Genomic DNA, 18,070 nt, shown 5'->3' on the forward strand with positions numbered 1-18,070 from the left:
CAGCAGCATCACTAAACACTAAGAAAAAAATTTTCTGAAAAATGAAGAAAAAAATCCATTTACAAAGTGTCAAAAAAAAAAAAAAACCACTTTGGAAAAATTTACCTAAAGAGATGAAGTTCTGCACACTGGAAACTATAAAACATTGATGAAAGAAACTGAGAACAACATAAATAAATAACAATAATTCTGTGTTCATATACTGAAGAACCAATATTATTAAAATGTCCATCTCATTCAAAATGGCCTACAAATACAATATAATCCCTACCAAAATCCCAATGGCATTTTTTAACAGAAATAGAAATAACAACCCTAAAATTCATATGGAAACACAAAAGACACTGAATAGCCAAACCAATCTTGAGTATAGGCATCTCACTATGACTTCAAAATATACTATAAACCTGTGGTTATCAAAACAGCACAACACTGGCATATAAAACAGAAATACAGACAAATGGAAAACTCACAAATAAATCCACACATGTATAATTAATTGATTTTAGCAAAAGGTGCCAATGGGGAAACACAATAGGGAAAGTCCAGGCTCTTCAAAAATGTTGGGAAAACTGGCTATCCAAATACAAAACAATGAAACTGGCCAGGTATCTCTACTATACACAAAAAATCAACTCAAAATGAATTAAAGACTTAAACATAAGCTCTTAAATAGATATAAAACTACTAGATGAAAACAGAGGAAAAATCTTTTTAATATTGGCTGGCCAGCAATTTTTTGGATATCACCCCAAAAGCATAGGCAACAAGAACAAAAATAGATAAATCAGAGTACATCTGACCACAATTAAAAAAAAAAAAAAAAAAAAAACTACGAAACAAAAGAAACAATCAACAGGGTAAGGACAACAACTATGAAATAGGAGAAATTATGTGCAAACCATATACCAGGTAAACATTTAATACCCCAAAATAAAAATAAATAAGAAATACAATAGTAAGAAAACAAATACTTGACCAAAAATGGGCAAAAAGGGCAGGCATTATGGAGCAGCAAGTTAAACCACCGCGTGGGCTGGTGACATTCCATATCACACTGCCTGATTCAAGTCCTGGTTACTCTGCTTCTGATCCAACTAGCTAATGAGCATCTTGGGAAGCATGAGATGATGGCTCAAGTACCTGAGTGCCTGCCCCCCCACACAGTACACCCACATGAAGTTGCAGGCTTCTGTAAAACACAAGACTACAAAACACAGCCTGGCTCAGCTCTGGATGTTGGCAGGCATCAGGAGAATAAACCAACAGATTCAAGCTCTCTCTATCCCCCCTTCTCTGTCTCTCCCTCACCTCCCCTGCCACTCTGCCTTTCAAATAAAAATAAACATTAAAATGAACTTTTAAATTAAAGAACAGATAAAGAATCTAATTAGAAATTTCTTTAAAAATGACATACAAATGTCCAAGGGTTATAGGAAAAAATGTTCAACCTCATTAAACATCAAAGAAATGCAAATCAAAATCACAGTGAGGGGTGCGGGCACTGTGGCACAGCAGGTAAAGCCACAGTCTGCAGCGCCAGCAGCAGTTGAGTCCCGGCTGCTTCACTTCCAATCCAGCTCGCTGCTATTGCATGGGAAAGCAGCAGAAGGTGGTCCAAGTCCTTGGGCCCCTGTGCCCACAAGGGAGACTAGGAGGCTATCGGCTCCTGGCTTCGGATAAGCCCAGCTCTGGCCATTGCGGCCATTTTGGGAGTAAACCGGCGGATGGAAGATCACTGGCTCTTTCTGCATCTGCCTCTTGGAAACTCTGCCTTTCAAATAAATAAATAAATCATAAAAATCAGAGTGAGATATCACCTACCACCTGCCAGGAAGACAAAAAAAAAAAAAAAAACTATATATATATATAAAACAAGTGTTGGCATGGAAATGGAGAAAAAGGAATCTTCTATACTGCTTGCAAGAATGTACACTAGTACAGCCACTGTGGAAAACAGTATGGAGATTCTTTAAAAAATTGAAAGCAATTCGATTTCAGAGTAAATATCCAAGGGAAATGAAACCTGTATCTTGAAGAGATAGCTGCATTCCCATGATCAATGCAGCATATTTCATAATAGACAAGATATGAATTCAATCTAAGTGTCCACTGACATTAGTCAACAAAGAAAAGGTGCTATAATATTATTTAGACTTTATAAAGAAGGAAATCTTGTCACTTAGGATACAGAAGATAAACCTAAGGGAATAAGTAACATGGTCTTCCTGTATCTTGTTTATGTTAATGCCAGAGACTAAGGGATAAGGAAAAATGGAGAATTTCTGGTCAAAGGGCTTAAAAATTTCAGTTACGTAGGATGAATAAGTTTTAGAGACCTAAAATATAGCATGGTGACTAGAGTCAACATTGCACTATATACTTCAAATTTGCTAAGAGTCAAATTTTTAAATGTTTCTCATCACAAAAGAAATTATCACTATGTGAGCTAATGATGGATATGTTAAATAGCTTGATTTTGATAATCGCTTCACAATGTATAACAGATACAAAGATCTTTAAAAACCTCAAGGAAACACTGTGAAGAAAAGATGTACAATTTCACTTTTTTTAACATTAAAATAAAGTTGTAGTAACTTGTTATAGTATGTCTGAACAGGATCTAATTTAAGGCACTAAGAAGGATAAAAAAAATCAGTTTGAAAGGAGCACTATAGGCCGGCGCCGTGACTCACTTGGCTAATCCTCCACCTGTGGCACCGGCACCCCAGGTTCTAGTCCCGGTTGCTCCTCTTCCAGTCCAGCTCTCTGCTGTGGCCCGGGAAGGCAGTGGAGGATGGCCCAAGTGCTTGGGTCCCTGCACCCCATGGGAGACCGGGAGAAAGTACCCGGTTCCTGGCTTCAGATCGGCACAGTGCCGGCCATGGCGGCCATTAGGGGAGTGAACCAACGGAAGGAAGACCTTTCTCTCTGTCTCTCTCTCTCTTTCTATGGGAGACCAGGAAGAAGTACCTGGCTCCTGGTTTCAGATCGGCACAGTGCCAGCCGTAGCAGCCATTTGGGGAGTGAACCAATGGAAGGAAGACCTTCTTCTCTGTCTCTCTTTCTCTCTTTCACTGTCTATATCTCTACTTGTCAAATAAAAAATAAATAAATAAATAAATAAATTTCTTTATTGGATAGTAACAGTTACAGAGAGGAGACAAAGAGAGAGGTCTTCCATCTGCTGGTTCACTCCCCAAATAGCCGCAATGATCAGGGCTGGCCCAGGCCAAAGCCAGGAGCCAGGAGCTTCCTCCCATCCCTCACAAGGGTGAAGGAGCCCAAACACCTGGGCCATCCCCTGCTGCCTTCCCAGGTGCACTACCAGGGGTCCAGATTACAAGCAGAGAAGCCAGAACTCTATCTAGCTAGGACTGGAGATGTTGGCTTTACCTGCCGTGCCACCATCGCAGGCCCCTCTTTTTATCTTTTATAGCTACTTTTCCTTTTTTTTTTTTTTTTTTAAGATTTTATTTATTGGAGAGGCAGAGTTACATCTGCCAGTTACATCTGCCATGAGCCAGTTCCATCCACCATGAGCCAGTTCCATCCACTGGCTCTCTCCCAAAATGGGCACAACAGCTGGAGGTAAGCTGATCCAAAGCCAGAAACCTCCTCCTGGTATCTCATATGAGTGCAGGGGCCCAAGCAATTGGGCCATCTTCCACTGCTTTTCCAGGCCATCAGCAGGGAGCCTGATTGGAAGAGGAGCAGCTGGGACTCAAACTGGCGCCCACATGGGATGCTGGCACCTCAGGTGGAGGCTTAGCCAACTATACTACAGCATCAGCCCCCAAAACTATTTTTCCACAAATATTGTAAAATCCTTCAATATCAAAACATCACGCCATTCACTACAAACATGTACCATTTCTATTTGTCCAAAATCTCAAACTTTATGAGCATTAACGTGATGCTCAAAATGTTTCAGATTTTGAAGCATTTTAGATTTCTGATTTTAGGAATAGGGATGCTTAACTAGTTAAGTCTACAAATATTCCCAAACTCAAAAAAGTCCAAAATTGGAAACATTTTTTATTCTCAGTATTTCAGATAAGGGACACATACTCAACTTGTGTCTCAAGGAAATCAGGGGGAAAAGAGAACTCTCAAGATGCAACAGGACTACCTCAAAATAGGAAAAGAAATGAGGCAGTGGGTTAAGCAACCCATTGGAGAGCCCATTTGAGTCCTGGCTGCTCCACTACTGATCCAGCTTTCTGCTAATGTACCTGAGAAAGGAGCAGAAGATGGCTCAAATGCTTGGGCCTCTGCCACTCACACAGGAAAGCTAGATGAAGTTCCCAGCTCTTGGCTTCCATTTGGCCCAGCCCCAGCCGTTGCGGCCATCTGGGGAAGTCAACCAGTTCTGTCTCTTCCTCTTTCTAACTCTGCCTTTCACATAAATAAATAACTTTTTTTTTTTTTTTTTTTTTTTGTGACAGGCAGAGTGGATAGTGAGAGAGTGAGTGAGAGAGAGAGAGAGAGAGAGGTCTTCCTTTTTGCCATTGGTTCACCCTCCAATGGCCGCTGTAGCCGGCGCATCGCGCTGATCCGAAGGCAGGAGCCAGGGGCTTCTCCTGGTCTCCCATGCGGGTGCAGGGCCCAAGCACTTGGGTCATCCTCCACTGCCTTCCTGGGCCATAGCAGAGAGCTGGCCTGGAAGAGGGGCAACCAGGATAGAATCCGGCGCCCCAACCGGGACTAGAACCCGGTGTGCCGGCGCCGAAAGGCCTGTTAAGCCACGGTGCCGGCCAATAAATAAATAACTCTTCAAGCAATATCATAAATGAAAAAATGTAATACTGGCTCTAGTATTGTCCCACAGTTTTGTAAGATGTTGCCGATGGAGGAAACTGGATAAAAGAGACAATTGCACTACATCTACAATCCCCTCTGTACTGCATCTATAATTATCTCAATAAAAATTTCAATTACAAAAAAATTCTTAAAACAAGGTTAACACAGGAAGCAGACTCCCTAGGGTTGTAGTTTCTTTCACAGCTTAATTCAAATAGTGTGGCTAATGTGGGATATAAATTACTTACATTTGGGATATCAACTGCGACCTCCCTCATGGCACTGGGCCTGATTTCATTCATTGCCTGCAAGAAATCTCTTAGACTGATCTTTACCAATCCGGCCATCTTGCTATCAGAGAGGTTAGGATGTTTATCGAAGACTCTCCGAAAGGCCCGGAGACCTGCAAAGAGGAAATAACATATGGTTTATCTTCTACTCCACAAATACAGAATGAATCATTACCAACAAAAATAACACCTAACCCCATTCATATTATAGTACTGAAAAAATTTTGTGCTTGTGTGTAGAAGGAGAGGAGATGGAAAATGTGTAGAACAAAGGTAAAAATCCAAGTCCTTAGTTTTGGCAGTGAAAATGTGAAAAACTGGTATTAAATATGAGAAGACAGATACTTTATGAACATGAATACAACTCATAAAATAACATCCATTACAGGGTTTAAAAAATAATCTATTTGGAGAACTTATTTTCAAAGAATAAAATATTAAAATAATAGGCCTTTTACAAACTCTGCCCTTTTGATTCAAACTAGAATCACAATGTTTGTGAGGTACTGGGAGAACAGCTAAAAAGAAATATTCAGTTGCCAGCAAACAATGTGGTTTTGAAAAGTAAGACAGAAATACTCTTCAGAGTTATGTGCACACAGGAGACCAGTTTTACAGCAGTGGAAGGGGATCTACACGGAAAAATGCCACAGGGATCAAAGATGAAGGAATGATGGCAAAAGGCAAATCTTTAGAAAGTCCATCATTGTAGTAAGCATTGAAATAAACAAAGAAAATTAATGGGAAGAGACAGAGGTTATAATCAGAATTATAACATACTAAAGGAACCACAAAGATGCTCAACAAAATCAAGTTTGGATAGTTCCAAAATAAGTTAAGAGAGATCATAGTGACCTGAAAAATTAAAGACACTAAGTCTTTGTTTTTGCTATTTGCTTTGGCATTTAAACACTAGCAAGACTGAACACTCCCACCTTTTCCCCCTACTACTGGGCTGTAAGATTTAGAGCTCTTTCATCTATGACAACAACCTCGAATGTTAGAAAGTCCCTACATGTTCTTTGGGCTAGGGTCCTTTTTAATGAGGTGCTACGTTTATGTTCCCATTCACTCCGAAGTTCTACTCTGAGTAATTTTAGTCTCAGAGGTCTCTTAGAAACCCAGTTGGAGTGTGTAAAGCTGGCCTACAACATAACTAGCTCATCATTTTTTAACCTCTTTTGTCCAAAACATTAGGTCTCAATGAGTTTTTACTAAATTATCACTTCATTATTTCACTTGCCTTCACTTACTTGAACTTTCAAAAACAGAAAAAGTGATGCAAGAAAGGTAGACACAAACTTCCAAAAACAGAGGGTTGAGTATTTTCTACTACTAAGAAAAAACTGAGGCCTAGTACAAAGGTACTCAAAAACAATAATGTATCATAGTGTTATCTAAAATCTATAAGTCAGTTACTTAGGCCTATCTTACAAATAGCTTTTGGTTTTCTGTCTTTCAAAATATTGAAAGAGAATTATTCTTCACACATCTTGCATTTTTGCTTCTCTTGAGAGAAGAGATGCCTCTGTTCATGACTATTGTTGGAAGGATGTTTTTTCATACAGGAAAACACAGTGTCTCCCTCCAAAGTAAAGGACAGACATCCTTAGTGTCCATTGTAAGATTCAGGTTTAAGGTTGCCCTTTTATAACGTAACCTTCCAGGGACCCAAGTGTCACTCTCCAAATATAATGTTCAGGGAACAGGTATAACTTCTTTTGCTATGTACTCTGTGCTTTGACTCTCACCCATGAATTCTGTGTCTTCGGCAAACACTCATGAAATCTGTTAGCTTGCAAGTAGGATAAATCTCAGAGCTCCTGACCAAGAATCAACTCTTATGTTTTCTATGTTTTGAGTGTTTTTGTACCCTTCAAATTCACATTGCAACTTCATCTCCAATACAACAGTGTTGAGAGGTAGGACCTCATGGAAAGCGCTTAGGTCTTAAGAATGTTACCCTCAGGAATGGAATTAATGTTGCTACAAAAGGGCTTTTGGGACTGCATGCATTCTCTCCCCTTCTGCCACGTGAGGACACAGTATTCCTCCTGTTTGTAGGATATAATGTTCAAGATCCTGGAAGCAGACAGACCAGGCCCTAACATGTTTGCACCTTAATCCTGTACTTCCTAGCCACAGGAAGTGTGAGAAATTTATCTCTGTTCTTTATAAATTAACCATCTGTAGTATTTTGTTATAGCAGCACTGATAGTGTTGTTTCATTACTCTATATAATCATTAAATGGTGCAGTAGCATTTAAAAAAAAAAATTCAGTACTACAGTGCCATGTTGTATTAAACAGTGCCTCAGCAGCCTGAAAAATTGAAACCATTCCTAAAAAATCTAACACAAATGGAAGTAATCAAAAGACCAGCATATCTTAACTCTTCTTCACATCTCAAATGCTATCTGACAATACACATTAAGATTTCTAAATTGAGCTAGATGATTCAATTCTTATCATTACTGAGATACTGATATTCAAAGACAGGGGCCGGCGCTGTAGCACAGCAGGTTAACGCCCTGGCGTGAAGTGCTGGCATCCCTTATGGACGCCGGTTCGAGACATGGCTGTTCCACTTCTGATCCAGCTCTCTGCTGTGGCCTAAGAAAGCACTGGAAGATGACCCAAGTCCTCGGGCCCCTGCACCCATGTGGGAGACCCAGAGGAGGCTCCTGGCTCATGGCTTCAGATCTGCACAGTTCCGGCTGTTGGGGCCAATTGAGGAGTGAACGGATAGAGGACCTCTCTTTCTCTCTGACTTTCCTTCTCTCTCTGGTTAATCTGACTTTCAAATAAATAAATAGATTTAAAAAAATAAAAAGACAAGCATTTGGCAGAGGAGTTAAGACGTTGCTTGGGCTATCACGTCCCATTTTGGAATATCTGGGGTCAATCTTGGCTCCACTTCCTACTCCAATTTCCTGCTAAGTGCACCCTTGGAGGTAGTAGGTGATGGCTCAAGTAATGAGCAGCCTAGGAGAAAAGGACTGACTTACTGGCTCCTGGCTTTGGCCTCTCCCAGCCCTATCTCTTGCAAACATTTGAGGGGTGAAATCAGTGGACAGAAGATATTTCATTCTCTTTCTTTTCCTCTTTCAAATAAAATGAAAAGTAGATAGAAATTTTTAAGAATAAATAAAGGCCGGCACCACAGCTTACTAGGGGAATCCTCCGCCTGCGGCACCAGCACACTGGGTTCTAGTCCCAGTTGGGGCACCGGATTCCATCCCAGTTGCCCCTCTTCCAGTCCAGCTTTCTGCTGTGGCCCGGGAAGGGAGTGGAGGATGGCCCAAGTGCTTGGGCCCTGCACCCTCATGGGAGACCAGGGGGAAGCACCTGGCTCCTGGCTTTGGATCGGTGCAGAGTGCCGGCCGTAGCGACCATTTGGGGGGTGAACCAATGGAAGAAAGACCTTTCTCTCTGTCTCTCTCTCCTTCACTGTCCACTCTGCCTGTCAAAAAATAAATAAATAAATAAATAAAAATTGAAAGAAGTGGTCTAATAATTTCCTTGCCACATTTGTTACAAGCATATTTTATGCAAGCATAAAATCTGACAGTAGAGAAGACAAATTATTTCCATTTGAGGAAGTTTTGAAAAGGCAGGCAAAAATGTTTTTATATAGAATATTATAATATAAATTATATTTATAAAATAACAAAACCTCTATGATTTCTAATACAAATGACAGAATTTAGAGCTGGGCAAAATCCCCACATCTATAAGGACAAAAGTAAGGTAGCAATAATTCATGAGAGGAAAAAAATGCTAAGAAATAAAGGAGCATAGAATTTTCAGAGGTTAACAAATGGTAAACTACAAATTCTGATTCTGTAATGAATACAGGACAACAGATACACATAAGCATTTATTATCAATGAGCATTTTTTTTTTTTTTTTTTTGGACAGGCAAAGTTAGACAGTGAGAGAGACAGAAAAGTCTTCCTTCCATTGGTTCACTCCCCAAATGGCCACTACGGCCGGGGCGCTGCGCCAATCCAGAGCCAGGAGCCAGCTGCCTCCTCCTGGTCTCTGATGCGGGTGCAGGGCCCAAGCACTTGGGCCATCCTCCACTGCCCTCCTGGGCCACAGCAGAGAGCTAGACTGGAAGAGGAGCAACCGGGACAGAACCGGCGCCCCAACCAGGACTAGAACCTGGGGTACCGGCACCACAGGTGGAGGATTAACCAAGTGAGCCACGGTGCCGGCAGAGCAATTATTCCTAAAAGCATATTTTCAAAACATCTTTTTACTAAACTGTCATGTAAGTTTGATTATAAATCATTTCTGGAAAATGAATCTTAAAGCAGTGCTTTAGGAATGGGTGTTGCTGCATGGCAGATTAGATTAAGCTGCCACTCGGGACAGCCACAAATCCGTATCAGAGTGGCTGGGATCGAGTCCTGCTTCTGCTCCTCATCCAGCTCCCTGCTAATGCGCCTAGACAGCAGCAGATGATGGCCTAAGGTCTTGGTGCTTGTCACCATGTGGGAGACCCAGATGGAGCTCTTCACTCCTGGCTTTGGCCTGGCCCTGCCCCAGCTGTTGCGGACATGTAGAGTGAACGAGTAGATGAAAGATCTTCGTCTGACTCTCTACCTCTCTGTCACTTTGCCTTTCAAATAAATCAATGACTAAAACTTGTTATTAAAGTCTTGATTTACCATTCATCTTATTCTCTAGACAGGAATGTGAAATTCTATTGACTGTTTCGAAAAATAAAAGATGAAAATGGGCCGTTACTGAGCATATTCAATCAAGAGTTAAAAAGTAAAGGTTTTAAGTAAAGGCACTCTAGCCAAGTAAACAGACTACTTTATACACAACCACTTACTTCTGTTCCCTATCATAAATCATAGTCATCAGTGTGACTATGTGCTGAGTACCATAACCCTTCCTAACGAAGCACTGGGATGCAGAGGGTTAAGCCTACACCTGCAACACTGGCATCCCAATGGGTGCTGGTTCAAGCCCCTCATGCTCTACTTCTAATCCAGTTTCCTACTAATATGCCTGGGAAAGCAGCAGAGGATGGCCCAAGTTGCACATGGGAGACAAGGATGAAGCTCCTGGGTCCAGTCTGGCCTAGGCCTAGTATTTGGGAAATGAACCAGCAGATGGAAGATCTCTCTCTGAATCTCTACCTTTTAAATAAAAATAAATCTTTAAAAAATAATTTTAAAACTAGCTATAAGAAACAGCATAGCACTTTAGATAGTAAGAAGCCCTGTAAAATAATTACAGAGCAATCTTATACATATGAAAAAACATGTTTTATTTAAACCTAAGCCCCAAGGGAGCATTTAGAGCAGAGGGTTAAGACACCTCTACATCCAGGGTCTAGCATTCTAGAATAGGGGTATAATGTGTTCAGACTGCCACCTACTAAACCAGAATCCTATAAGGGGGCTGGACTAAGTTTCTGCTGATCCACTTCTGATCCAGCTCCCTGCAAATGCAGCAGATGGCCCAAGTCATAGGGTCCTTATACAGGTATGGAAGGCCTGGATGAAGCTCTTAGCTCCTGGCTTTGGCCTAGCTCAGCCCCAGCTGTTACAGTCATCTGGGGAGTGAACCAACTGATAGAAGATGTATCTCTGTCTCTAACTCTACCTTTAAAAACAAAAAAAGACACCTGTATCCAACATAGGAGTGTCTGGAATGGATTCCGAGCTCCAGCTCCTGATTATAACTCTCTGGCAATGCTTACCCTGGTAGCAACAAGGATAGCTGAAGTATTTAGGTCCCTCCAATCCCCATGAAAGGCAGACCTGGATTGAATTCCTGGCTCCCTCTCTGGCCAGGTCCCTTGCAGGTATTTGGAGACCAGGGCACCCTGATCTCAGATTGGATCTGTAAATGTTGAGTGTGTAAAATTTCCTAAGAATACACTCATGCACATGAAGATTGAAAAGTAATATAACAAAAACCTAAAATCCCCCTTTTTAAATTGTATCTGGAGTCTTAAATCTCCTTCACCTCTCCGTTAAATATAGACAAGGTGGCAAGTATAAGTAGACAGAGGATAGGAATTCTGTTTCTTTGTCTCTCTAAAATAAAATAAACCTAACTCCAACTCAATTTATGTGTCGATATATGAGAAGACAAAGTACAGAAGATTGTCAGAAAAGAATATAGAAGTTTCCTCATTTCTAAAAGCTACAAAAACATAATGGGGTCTCTTAGAAGTTCCTTCCATGTGGGGCTGGCATTGTGGCATAGCAGGTGAAGCCAACACCTGCAATGCCAGCATACTCTAAGGGTATAGGTTACAGTCCCAGTTGTTCCACTTCTGATCCAACTCCCTGCTGGCACAGAGTTTGGGATGCACCTTGGGACTCCAATATTGGAGTGCATGAGTTCAAGTTACTGGTCCACTTCTGATTCCAGCTTCCTACTACCATCTACCCTGGGAGGCAACAGATGATGGTTCAAGCATTTGGGTCCTTGCCACCTATGTGGGAGATCTGGATGGGGTTGCTGGCACTTGGCTTTAGCCAGGCCCAACCCCAGTTGTTGCAGGTATTTGGGGCGTGAACCAGAGAATGAAAGCTCTTTCCCTCCATCTCTCTCTGTCTCTCTGCCTTTCCAATAACTAAATATTAAAATTTTAAACATCACTGGAGGGGCCAGCACTGTGATGCAGTAAGCTAAGCCTCTGACTGTGGCACTAGCCTCCAATATAGGCTCCGGTTCATGTCCCAGCTGCTCCTTTTCTGATTCAGCTCTCTGCTCACACCTGGGAAAGCAGCGGAAGATGGCTCAAGTGCTTGGGCCCCTGCATCCATGTGGGAACCCAGAGGAAGTTCCTGGCTCCGGACTTCAGATCAGGGCGTTGTGGTCATTTGGGGAGTGAAACAGCAGATGGAAGATCTTTTTCTCTGTTTCTCCTTCATTCTCTCTCAAATAAATAAAATCTTAAAAAAAAAAAATCATTGGAGCTATTAAATTAATGCAATTAACTCTAGGTCTACTACTACTTCACCTGTAACTTTAATAGCTTATTTAGCCACCAGGTATCTCATTTTTAAATGAAAAGTTAAAATACATTTTATCTAATTATTTAAATTTAAATAATTTATCTGTGGTGTTACATTTAAATTACAGCCATCAACCATTCCTAATCAGAACACACTGGAACCTAACCCAAAAGATTAAATTTTTAGAAACTAGAAAGCAATTAACTAGATAAGCGAATGGACATATGTACATCAGCAAGGATATAGCTCAGAGCAAGCAATCTATAACATTTCCTTTTCTTACTAAGTCTGGACTTTTCAAAATGTAAACAAATACAGACTATAGTCTCAAAAAGCCAGGTGTGGCTAATTAAACAATATATTTATCATTTTGTTTTATTTTATTTTTCAATGCTCTAGAAAGTTTTGAGAAGAGAAAATAAAACAGAATGAAGGGAAGAAAGAGCAAAGTGCCTTAGGCAAGCCCAATGTCAACGCACTCTTTCCAGTGTAATAACTTGTTCCCCCTCAAGCTCCACGTCAATAATCAGATACAACCATTTCTGGACAAGAGAAATTATTCTGAATTCATGACCTTCAAAATCATCTGTCCAGATACAATCAACAAACAACAACTTGCCCTACCCATAGAGAACTCTAAAAATGTTAATTCAATGTTAGCTAAATTATGTTACTTTTGAGAGTGAAGTTTCCTTATTATAAACAAACAATAAACTTGCTTATTCAGAGAAGTAATGAAGCTTTTTAGAATTACCACCTACCAGGGCCAGCATTGTGGCATAGTAGGTTAAGCCACTGCCTATCACGCCAGCATCCCACAAGGGCACCAGTTGGAGTCCCAGCTGCTCCACTTCAAATCCAGCTCCCTGCTAATGTGCCTCAGAAAGCAAGAGAAGATGGCCCAAGTACCTGGGCCTCTGACACCCACATGGGAGACCCAAATAAAGTTCATGGCTCTTGGTTTCAGTCTGATCGAGCCCATCATTTGGGGAATGAACCAGCAGATGAAGATCTCTCCCTTTCTCAATCTCTTTCTCTCCCCTTCCTACCTTCCTCCCTCAGTAACTTTCTCAAATAATTCAATCTTTAAAAAAAAAACAAAAAAAAAACAACTACCTTAGAGAAACTTAACATAAAACATGGGTACTTCAATCTCAGATCTGAATTATAAATGTTGAGTATAAAATTTTCTAATAATATACTCATGCATATGAAAACTGAAAGCAATGCAACAAAATTCTAAATCTCCCTTCTTAAAAATAAACTTTCCTCGGCTGGCGCCGTGGCTCACTTGGCTAATCCTCCGCCTGAGGCACCAGCATCCCATATGGGCACTGGGTTCTAGTCCCGGTAGCTCCTCTTCCAGTCCAGCTCTCTGCTGTGGCCCAAAAGGCAGTGGAGGATGGTCCAAGTGCTTGGGCTCCTGCACCCACATGGGAGATAAGGAGGAAGCTCCTGGCTCCTGACTTTGGATCGGTGTAGCTCTGGCTGTAGCGGCCATTTGGGAGGTGAGCCAACAGAAGGAAGACCTTTCTCTCTGTCTGTCTCTCTCACTGTCTAACTCTATCTGCCAAATAATATATATACTTTCCTAAAACAGCAAAACTCCATAAAACGTGTTATATCTAGACTCTTGAGTCTCCCTCAATTCACTCTTAAGAATAGACAAGGTGATAAGTATCAGTTACACACTGGTCTCTTCCATTTCTCACTTTTCATTAAAAGAAAAGAAATCAAACCAGAGTACTGTAGTTCTAACCTCATTTATATTACAAATGATCACTGTGCTTAAACTGATCACAGGAGCTAGCATCTCATCACATTCCAAAATTGTTTTTATAAGTTATGGCACTATGGAAGGCACATTGTTCTCCAGACCTAAATCTCAGGTCAAAGTTTATACCTCACTACTCTTGGATGCAAAAAACAGTCTCTCCTCATTTGTGAAATAAGGATCTATATTAAATTATCTCTTAGAGGTTATTCTAGTTCTAAAGCACCCAGATTAGTTTCACCCTTCCCAGGTTTCAACAAACTTTCCTAATAATGTAGCTTTTAATTTCGTATTTGTGCTATCAAAAAAAAAAAATGTTGACTAGACCTCATTTTGGTTTATTTATTTAAATGTCAGAGTTGGAGAGGGAGAGGGAGAGACAGAGAAAAAGTTCTTCCATCTGCTGGTTCACTTCCCAGATGGCTGCAAAGGCCAGGGCTGGGCCAAGCTGAAGCCAGGAGCACAGGAGCTTCATCCAGGTCTCAAATGTGGGTTGTCAGGGGCCCAAACACTTGGGCCATCTTCTGCTGCATTTCTCAGGCCATTAGCAGGGAACTGCATTGGAAGTGGAGCAGCCACAACTTGAACCAGTGCCCATTTGGGATGCCAGAACCACAGGCAGAGGCCCTAAGACCTCAATTCTTAAGCTGAGAGAGGCTGAAGGCCCACACCGGGGTGGTGGACTAAAGCAGAGCCCAGGAAAGATGAGAGAAGCCAGGAAATAGTCTGATTTGGTTTTTACTTAAGGGGAGAGGGCTGCCCGAGGGATGGAGAGTCAACTGTATTCATCTCTTTTCCATGGGAAGTACAGAAACTCTAGTAACACACTATTCAATCTGAGAAGGTAACTGACAATCACTACTTTGGCTCCTTCAACTCTCATTCACTCCTCAACTGCAACCTCACAACTAACCAGACAGAAGACACCACTAAAGCTTCTCTCTTCTGAGGCCCTCTGACCTCCCACGAGAGAAACTAACCACTTTATGTCACTGTGGTCTCTGTAGATCCTAGATCCACTGTATTAGCTGTATGATCTTAACAAAGTTTCTCAACTTCCATTGGTTGTTTCTTCAACTATAAAATAAAAATAATCTCAGGGTTGCTGAGGAAGAAATATATTAGTGCATCTAAGGTACTTCAAACAGTGGTGGGGACATTGCAAGTACTCAGGGTTAACTAACATCACATTATTTCTTCATTTTATTTGAGTCCCTACTTTCTTTGAGTTTTCTTCCCATCTCTCCAAGCCATTCCTCTGACTCCTATACCACCAGATCTTTGTAACAGCCCAATCTTCAATGGCAGCGCTCCCCAGGACCCTTCTGTTCTCACGGGCATTTTGAAATTCTGAAACCTTTCAGGTCATTCACATAACACCCCACAGTTCTGTAATTTAGCTGCAAAACAGCTGCACTTCCTTTGTATCTCAAGCTCAATGAGGACAGAGGGTCCGGGTCAGTCTTAATTCTCAGAGGTAGCCCCAACACCCAGTGTAGTGACTGACTCAATAATGAAATGAATGAACTCTAGTTACTGTCTACCTGTATTTCATTCATTTCTACATCTTCAGTCACCAGGTAGCCACTGGCAATTCCCAAACTCACATTTGTAATCCACATGTCTCCTCATCTCTAAAACTGCAATTCAAAGTCCTGCATATTAGGCAATATCAAGAATAAAGTGGGCAAGGGGACGGCACCATGGCGCAGTAGGTTAAGCCTCTGCCTGCAGTGCCGGCATCCCATATGGGCACCGGTTCTGGTCTCGGCTGCTCTTCTTCCCATCCAGCTCTCTGTGATGGCCTGGGAAAGCAGAAGATGGCCCGAGTCCTTGGGCCCCTGCACCCATATGGGAGACTGGGAGGAAGCACCAGCTCTAGTCGTTGCAGTCATTTGGAGAGTGAACCAATGGACAGAAGACATTTCTCTGTTTCTCCCTCTCACTGTCTGTAACTCTACCTATCAAATAAGTAAATAAAATCTTAAAAAAAAAAAAAAGGGGGGGGGGGTGGAATAGGCAGGAAGACGGTACTTCAATAACCCAGACATTAGCTGATAGCACGAACTACACTGGCACCAATAAAAGTAGTTTTAAAATTTGTTTTTAATATTTAAGAAGTCAAATTCTGAATAAATGTAAAAACAGGGTTGACAAGATCCATAAAGAGTAAAGGAAAAACATGACAAGAATAACTCAAGAATAATTTATTTAGATAGACTGGTTTTATTTTTGTGATTGTTTTAATTAGGATGAAAACCTTTCCTCAAGTTTTATACTTTTATAGTCTTGGCAAAACAACCCAGAAAATTTTCCACTAGCAAAGTAAATGGTATATGTCATTTAGAGTTTAAACAGAATCAAAACTACCACCTGTTTTTCTGAAATAAACCATTCAGCACCAGTCATTTCACATGAGTAACAAAAGTAATATTAAATACTTCCTTCACGGTATATCTCTCTTAAATAACAGCCACAATACCTATGCAGAAGAAAAAATCCCATTATCATAACCACAGCATTCTATCACTACATTTCAGAATTACAAAACAGAAGGGAAAACACATTCTTATGCGATATTATGCTGAATAATTACTGGTTATTTATTCAGTTACAATAACATTGTCCTTTGTAAAGTACCTTAACTAATAGTGACAACTGTGATGTACACAACAAGGAAATTTCTATTCCTATTTCTGTTGCTCTTCTGCAGGCCTACAGTGAATTCACATGTGGGATCAGGTGTGTCCAGGAAGAGAGGAGCCTCAGCCTTGCCTATGTATGGCATGAAGCCCTCAAGTTCAGCAAGAAAACGTGTCCAGGAGACCATATCTATAACCAGTCTGCAAATTCTTAGTGATGCCTGAGACTTTTCCTCACCCACATTCAGTAAAAATCACTACTTTTGTAAGGTAAAGGATTCTGCCACATGTCCCACATCTCTCACATCAAGATAATCAAGAATACTTCATAATATATCAGGAATACTGACATAAATACATTTCTATGAGATAAATATAAAACTACACAAAATATGAGAATTTAAAAATTTTAAATTCTTTCTACAAGTAAAGGGAAAAAACATAAATTGATACTAATCAAGAAACTATACAACCATGACCACTTCTGCCACACTTCTAAGAACTCTTAAAAAGCTATCCCTATCAGCTGATCAGGAAGCAGATCTCAAGATCAGAATGGCTTGCCCAATGTCCCTCAGCTAATAAAGCGCACACCTTAAGGTTTCTCGTACCCCATTATTTCAATGGATTTTATTTTAAAATACTCAATTCTTATAGAATCAAGTTTCATTCTAACTTAGAATTCAAAAATTGGTGAAATGTTTGAAAGATAAACTTTCTACACTAGACTGTTACATACTGTAAATGCTTCCTAAGTTCCTATTAAAATAAGCTAGAAGGGAGGTGACAGGGAGGGCTAACAAGTTATAAATATCAGAACTCTAGCTAAGATAAAATTTTCTACCTCACAAAAAGTTATAGTAATTAGATTCCATATTGTTGTAGGACCTATTTAAGTGCTATAATGACAAAAATTATTGTTTAAGCCGGCGCCGTGGCTTAACAGGCTAATCTTCCACCTTGCGGTGCCAGCACACCGGGTTCTAGTCCCGGTCGGGGCACCGATCCTGTCCCAGTTGCCCCTCTTCCAGGCCAGCTCTCTGCTGTGGCCAGGGAGTGCAGTGGAGGATGGCCCAAGTGCTTGGGCCCTGCACCCCATGGGAGACCAGGAGAAGCACCTGGCTCCTGCCATCGGAACAGCGCGGTGTGCCGGCCGCAGCGCGCCTACCACGGCGGCCATTGGAGGGTGAACCAACGGCAAAAAGGAAGACCTTTCTCTCTATCTCCCTCTATTGTCCACTCTGCCTGTCAAAAAAAAAAAAAAAGAAAGAAAGAAAGAAAAAGAAAAGAAAAGAAAAAGAAAAAAAAAATGATTGTTTAAAGAAGAGTCTTAATTCTTCCTGTTCTGTGATGCTATCTTATCAAGGCCCAGGTATCTGGCATGAACATCTTGAAAAGATGTGTAATCAATAAGGATGCTAAAGATAAATTGTTAGATATGTGAAGCAAATACTTCCTTTCACTGTAAACAAAGTGACGGAGTCCACTTCTTGAAGAAATCAAGCTCTATTTATATTCTCTCTCCTGAAATGGCACAGGCAGCCTTAGAAGGATAAGTTTATAATAAATC

The 18,070-nt window shown here is 40.9% G+C and overlaps 1 protein-coding gene across 1 annotated transcript in view; it reads right to left on the reverse strand.

Annotated features, from left to right (window-relative positions):
• The window catches only part of AFG2A (AFG2 AAA ATPase homolog A), a 305,069-nt gene that overhangs the window by 252,531 nt on the left and 34,468 nt on the right, over nt 1-18,070 (reverse strand). Inside the window, exon 10 of the mRNA XM_062199663.1 lies at nt 5,052-5,206. Within this exon, the coding sequence (XP_062055647.1) occupies nt 5,052-5,206 (155 nt within the window). The remainder of the gene's footprint in view (nt 1-5,051; nt 5,207-18,070) is intronic.

The sequence above is a fragment of the Lepus europaeus genome, chromosome 8 (genome assembly GCF_033115175.1).
Source record: "Lepus europaeus isolate LE1 chromosome 8, mLepTim1.pri, whole genome shotgun sequence".
Taxonomy (NCBI): Eukaryota; Metazoa; Chordata; class Mammalia; order Lagomorpha; family Leporidae; genus Lepus; species Lepus europaeus.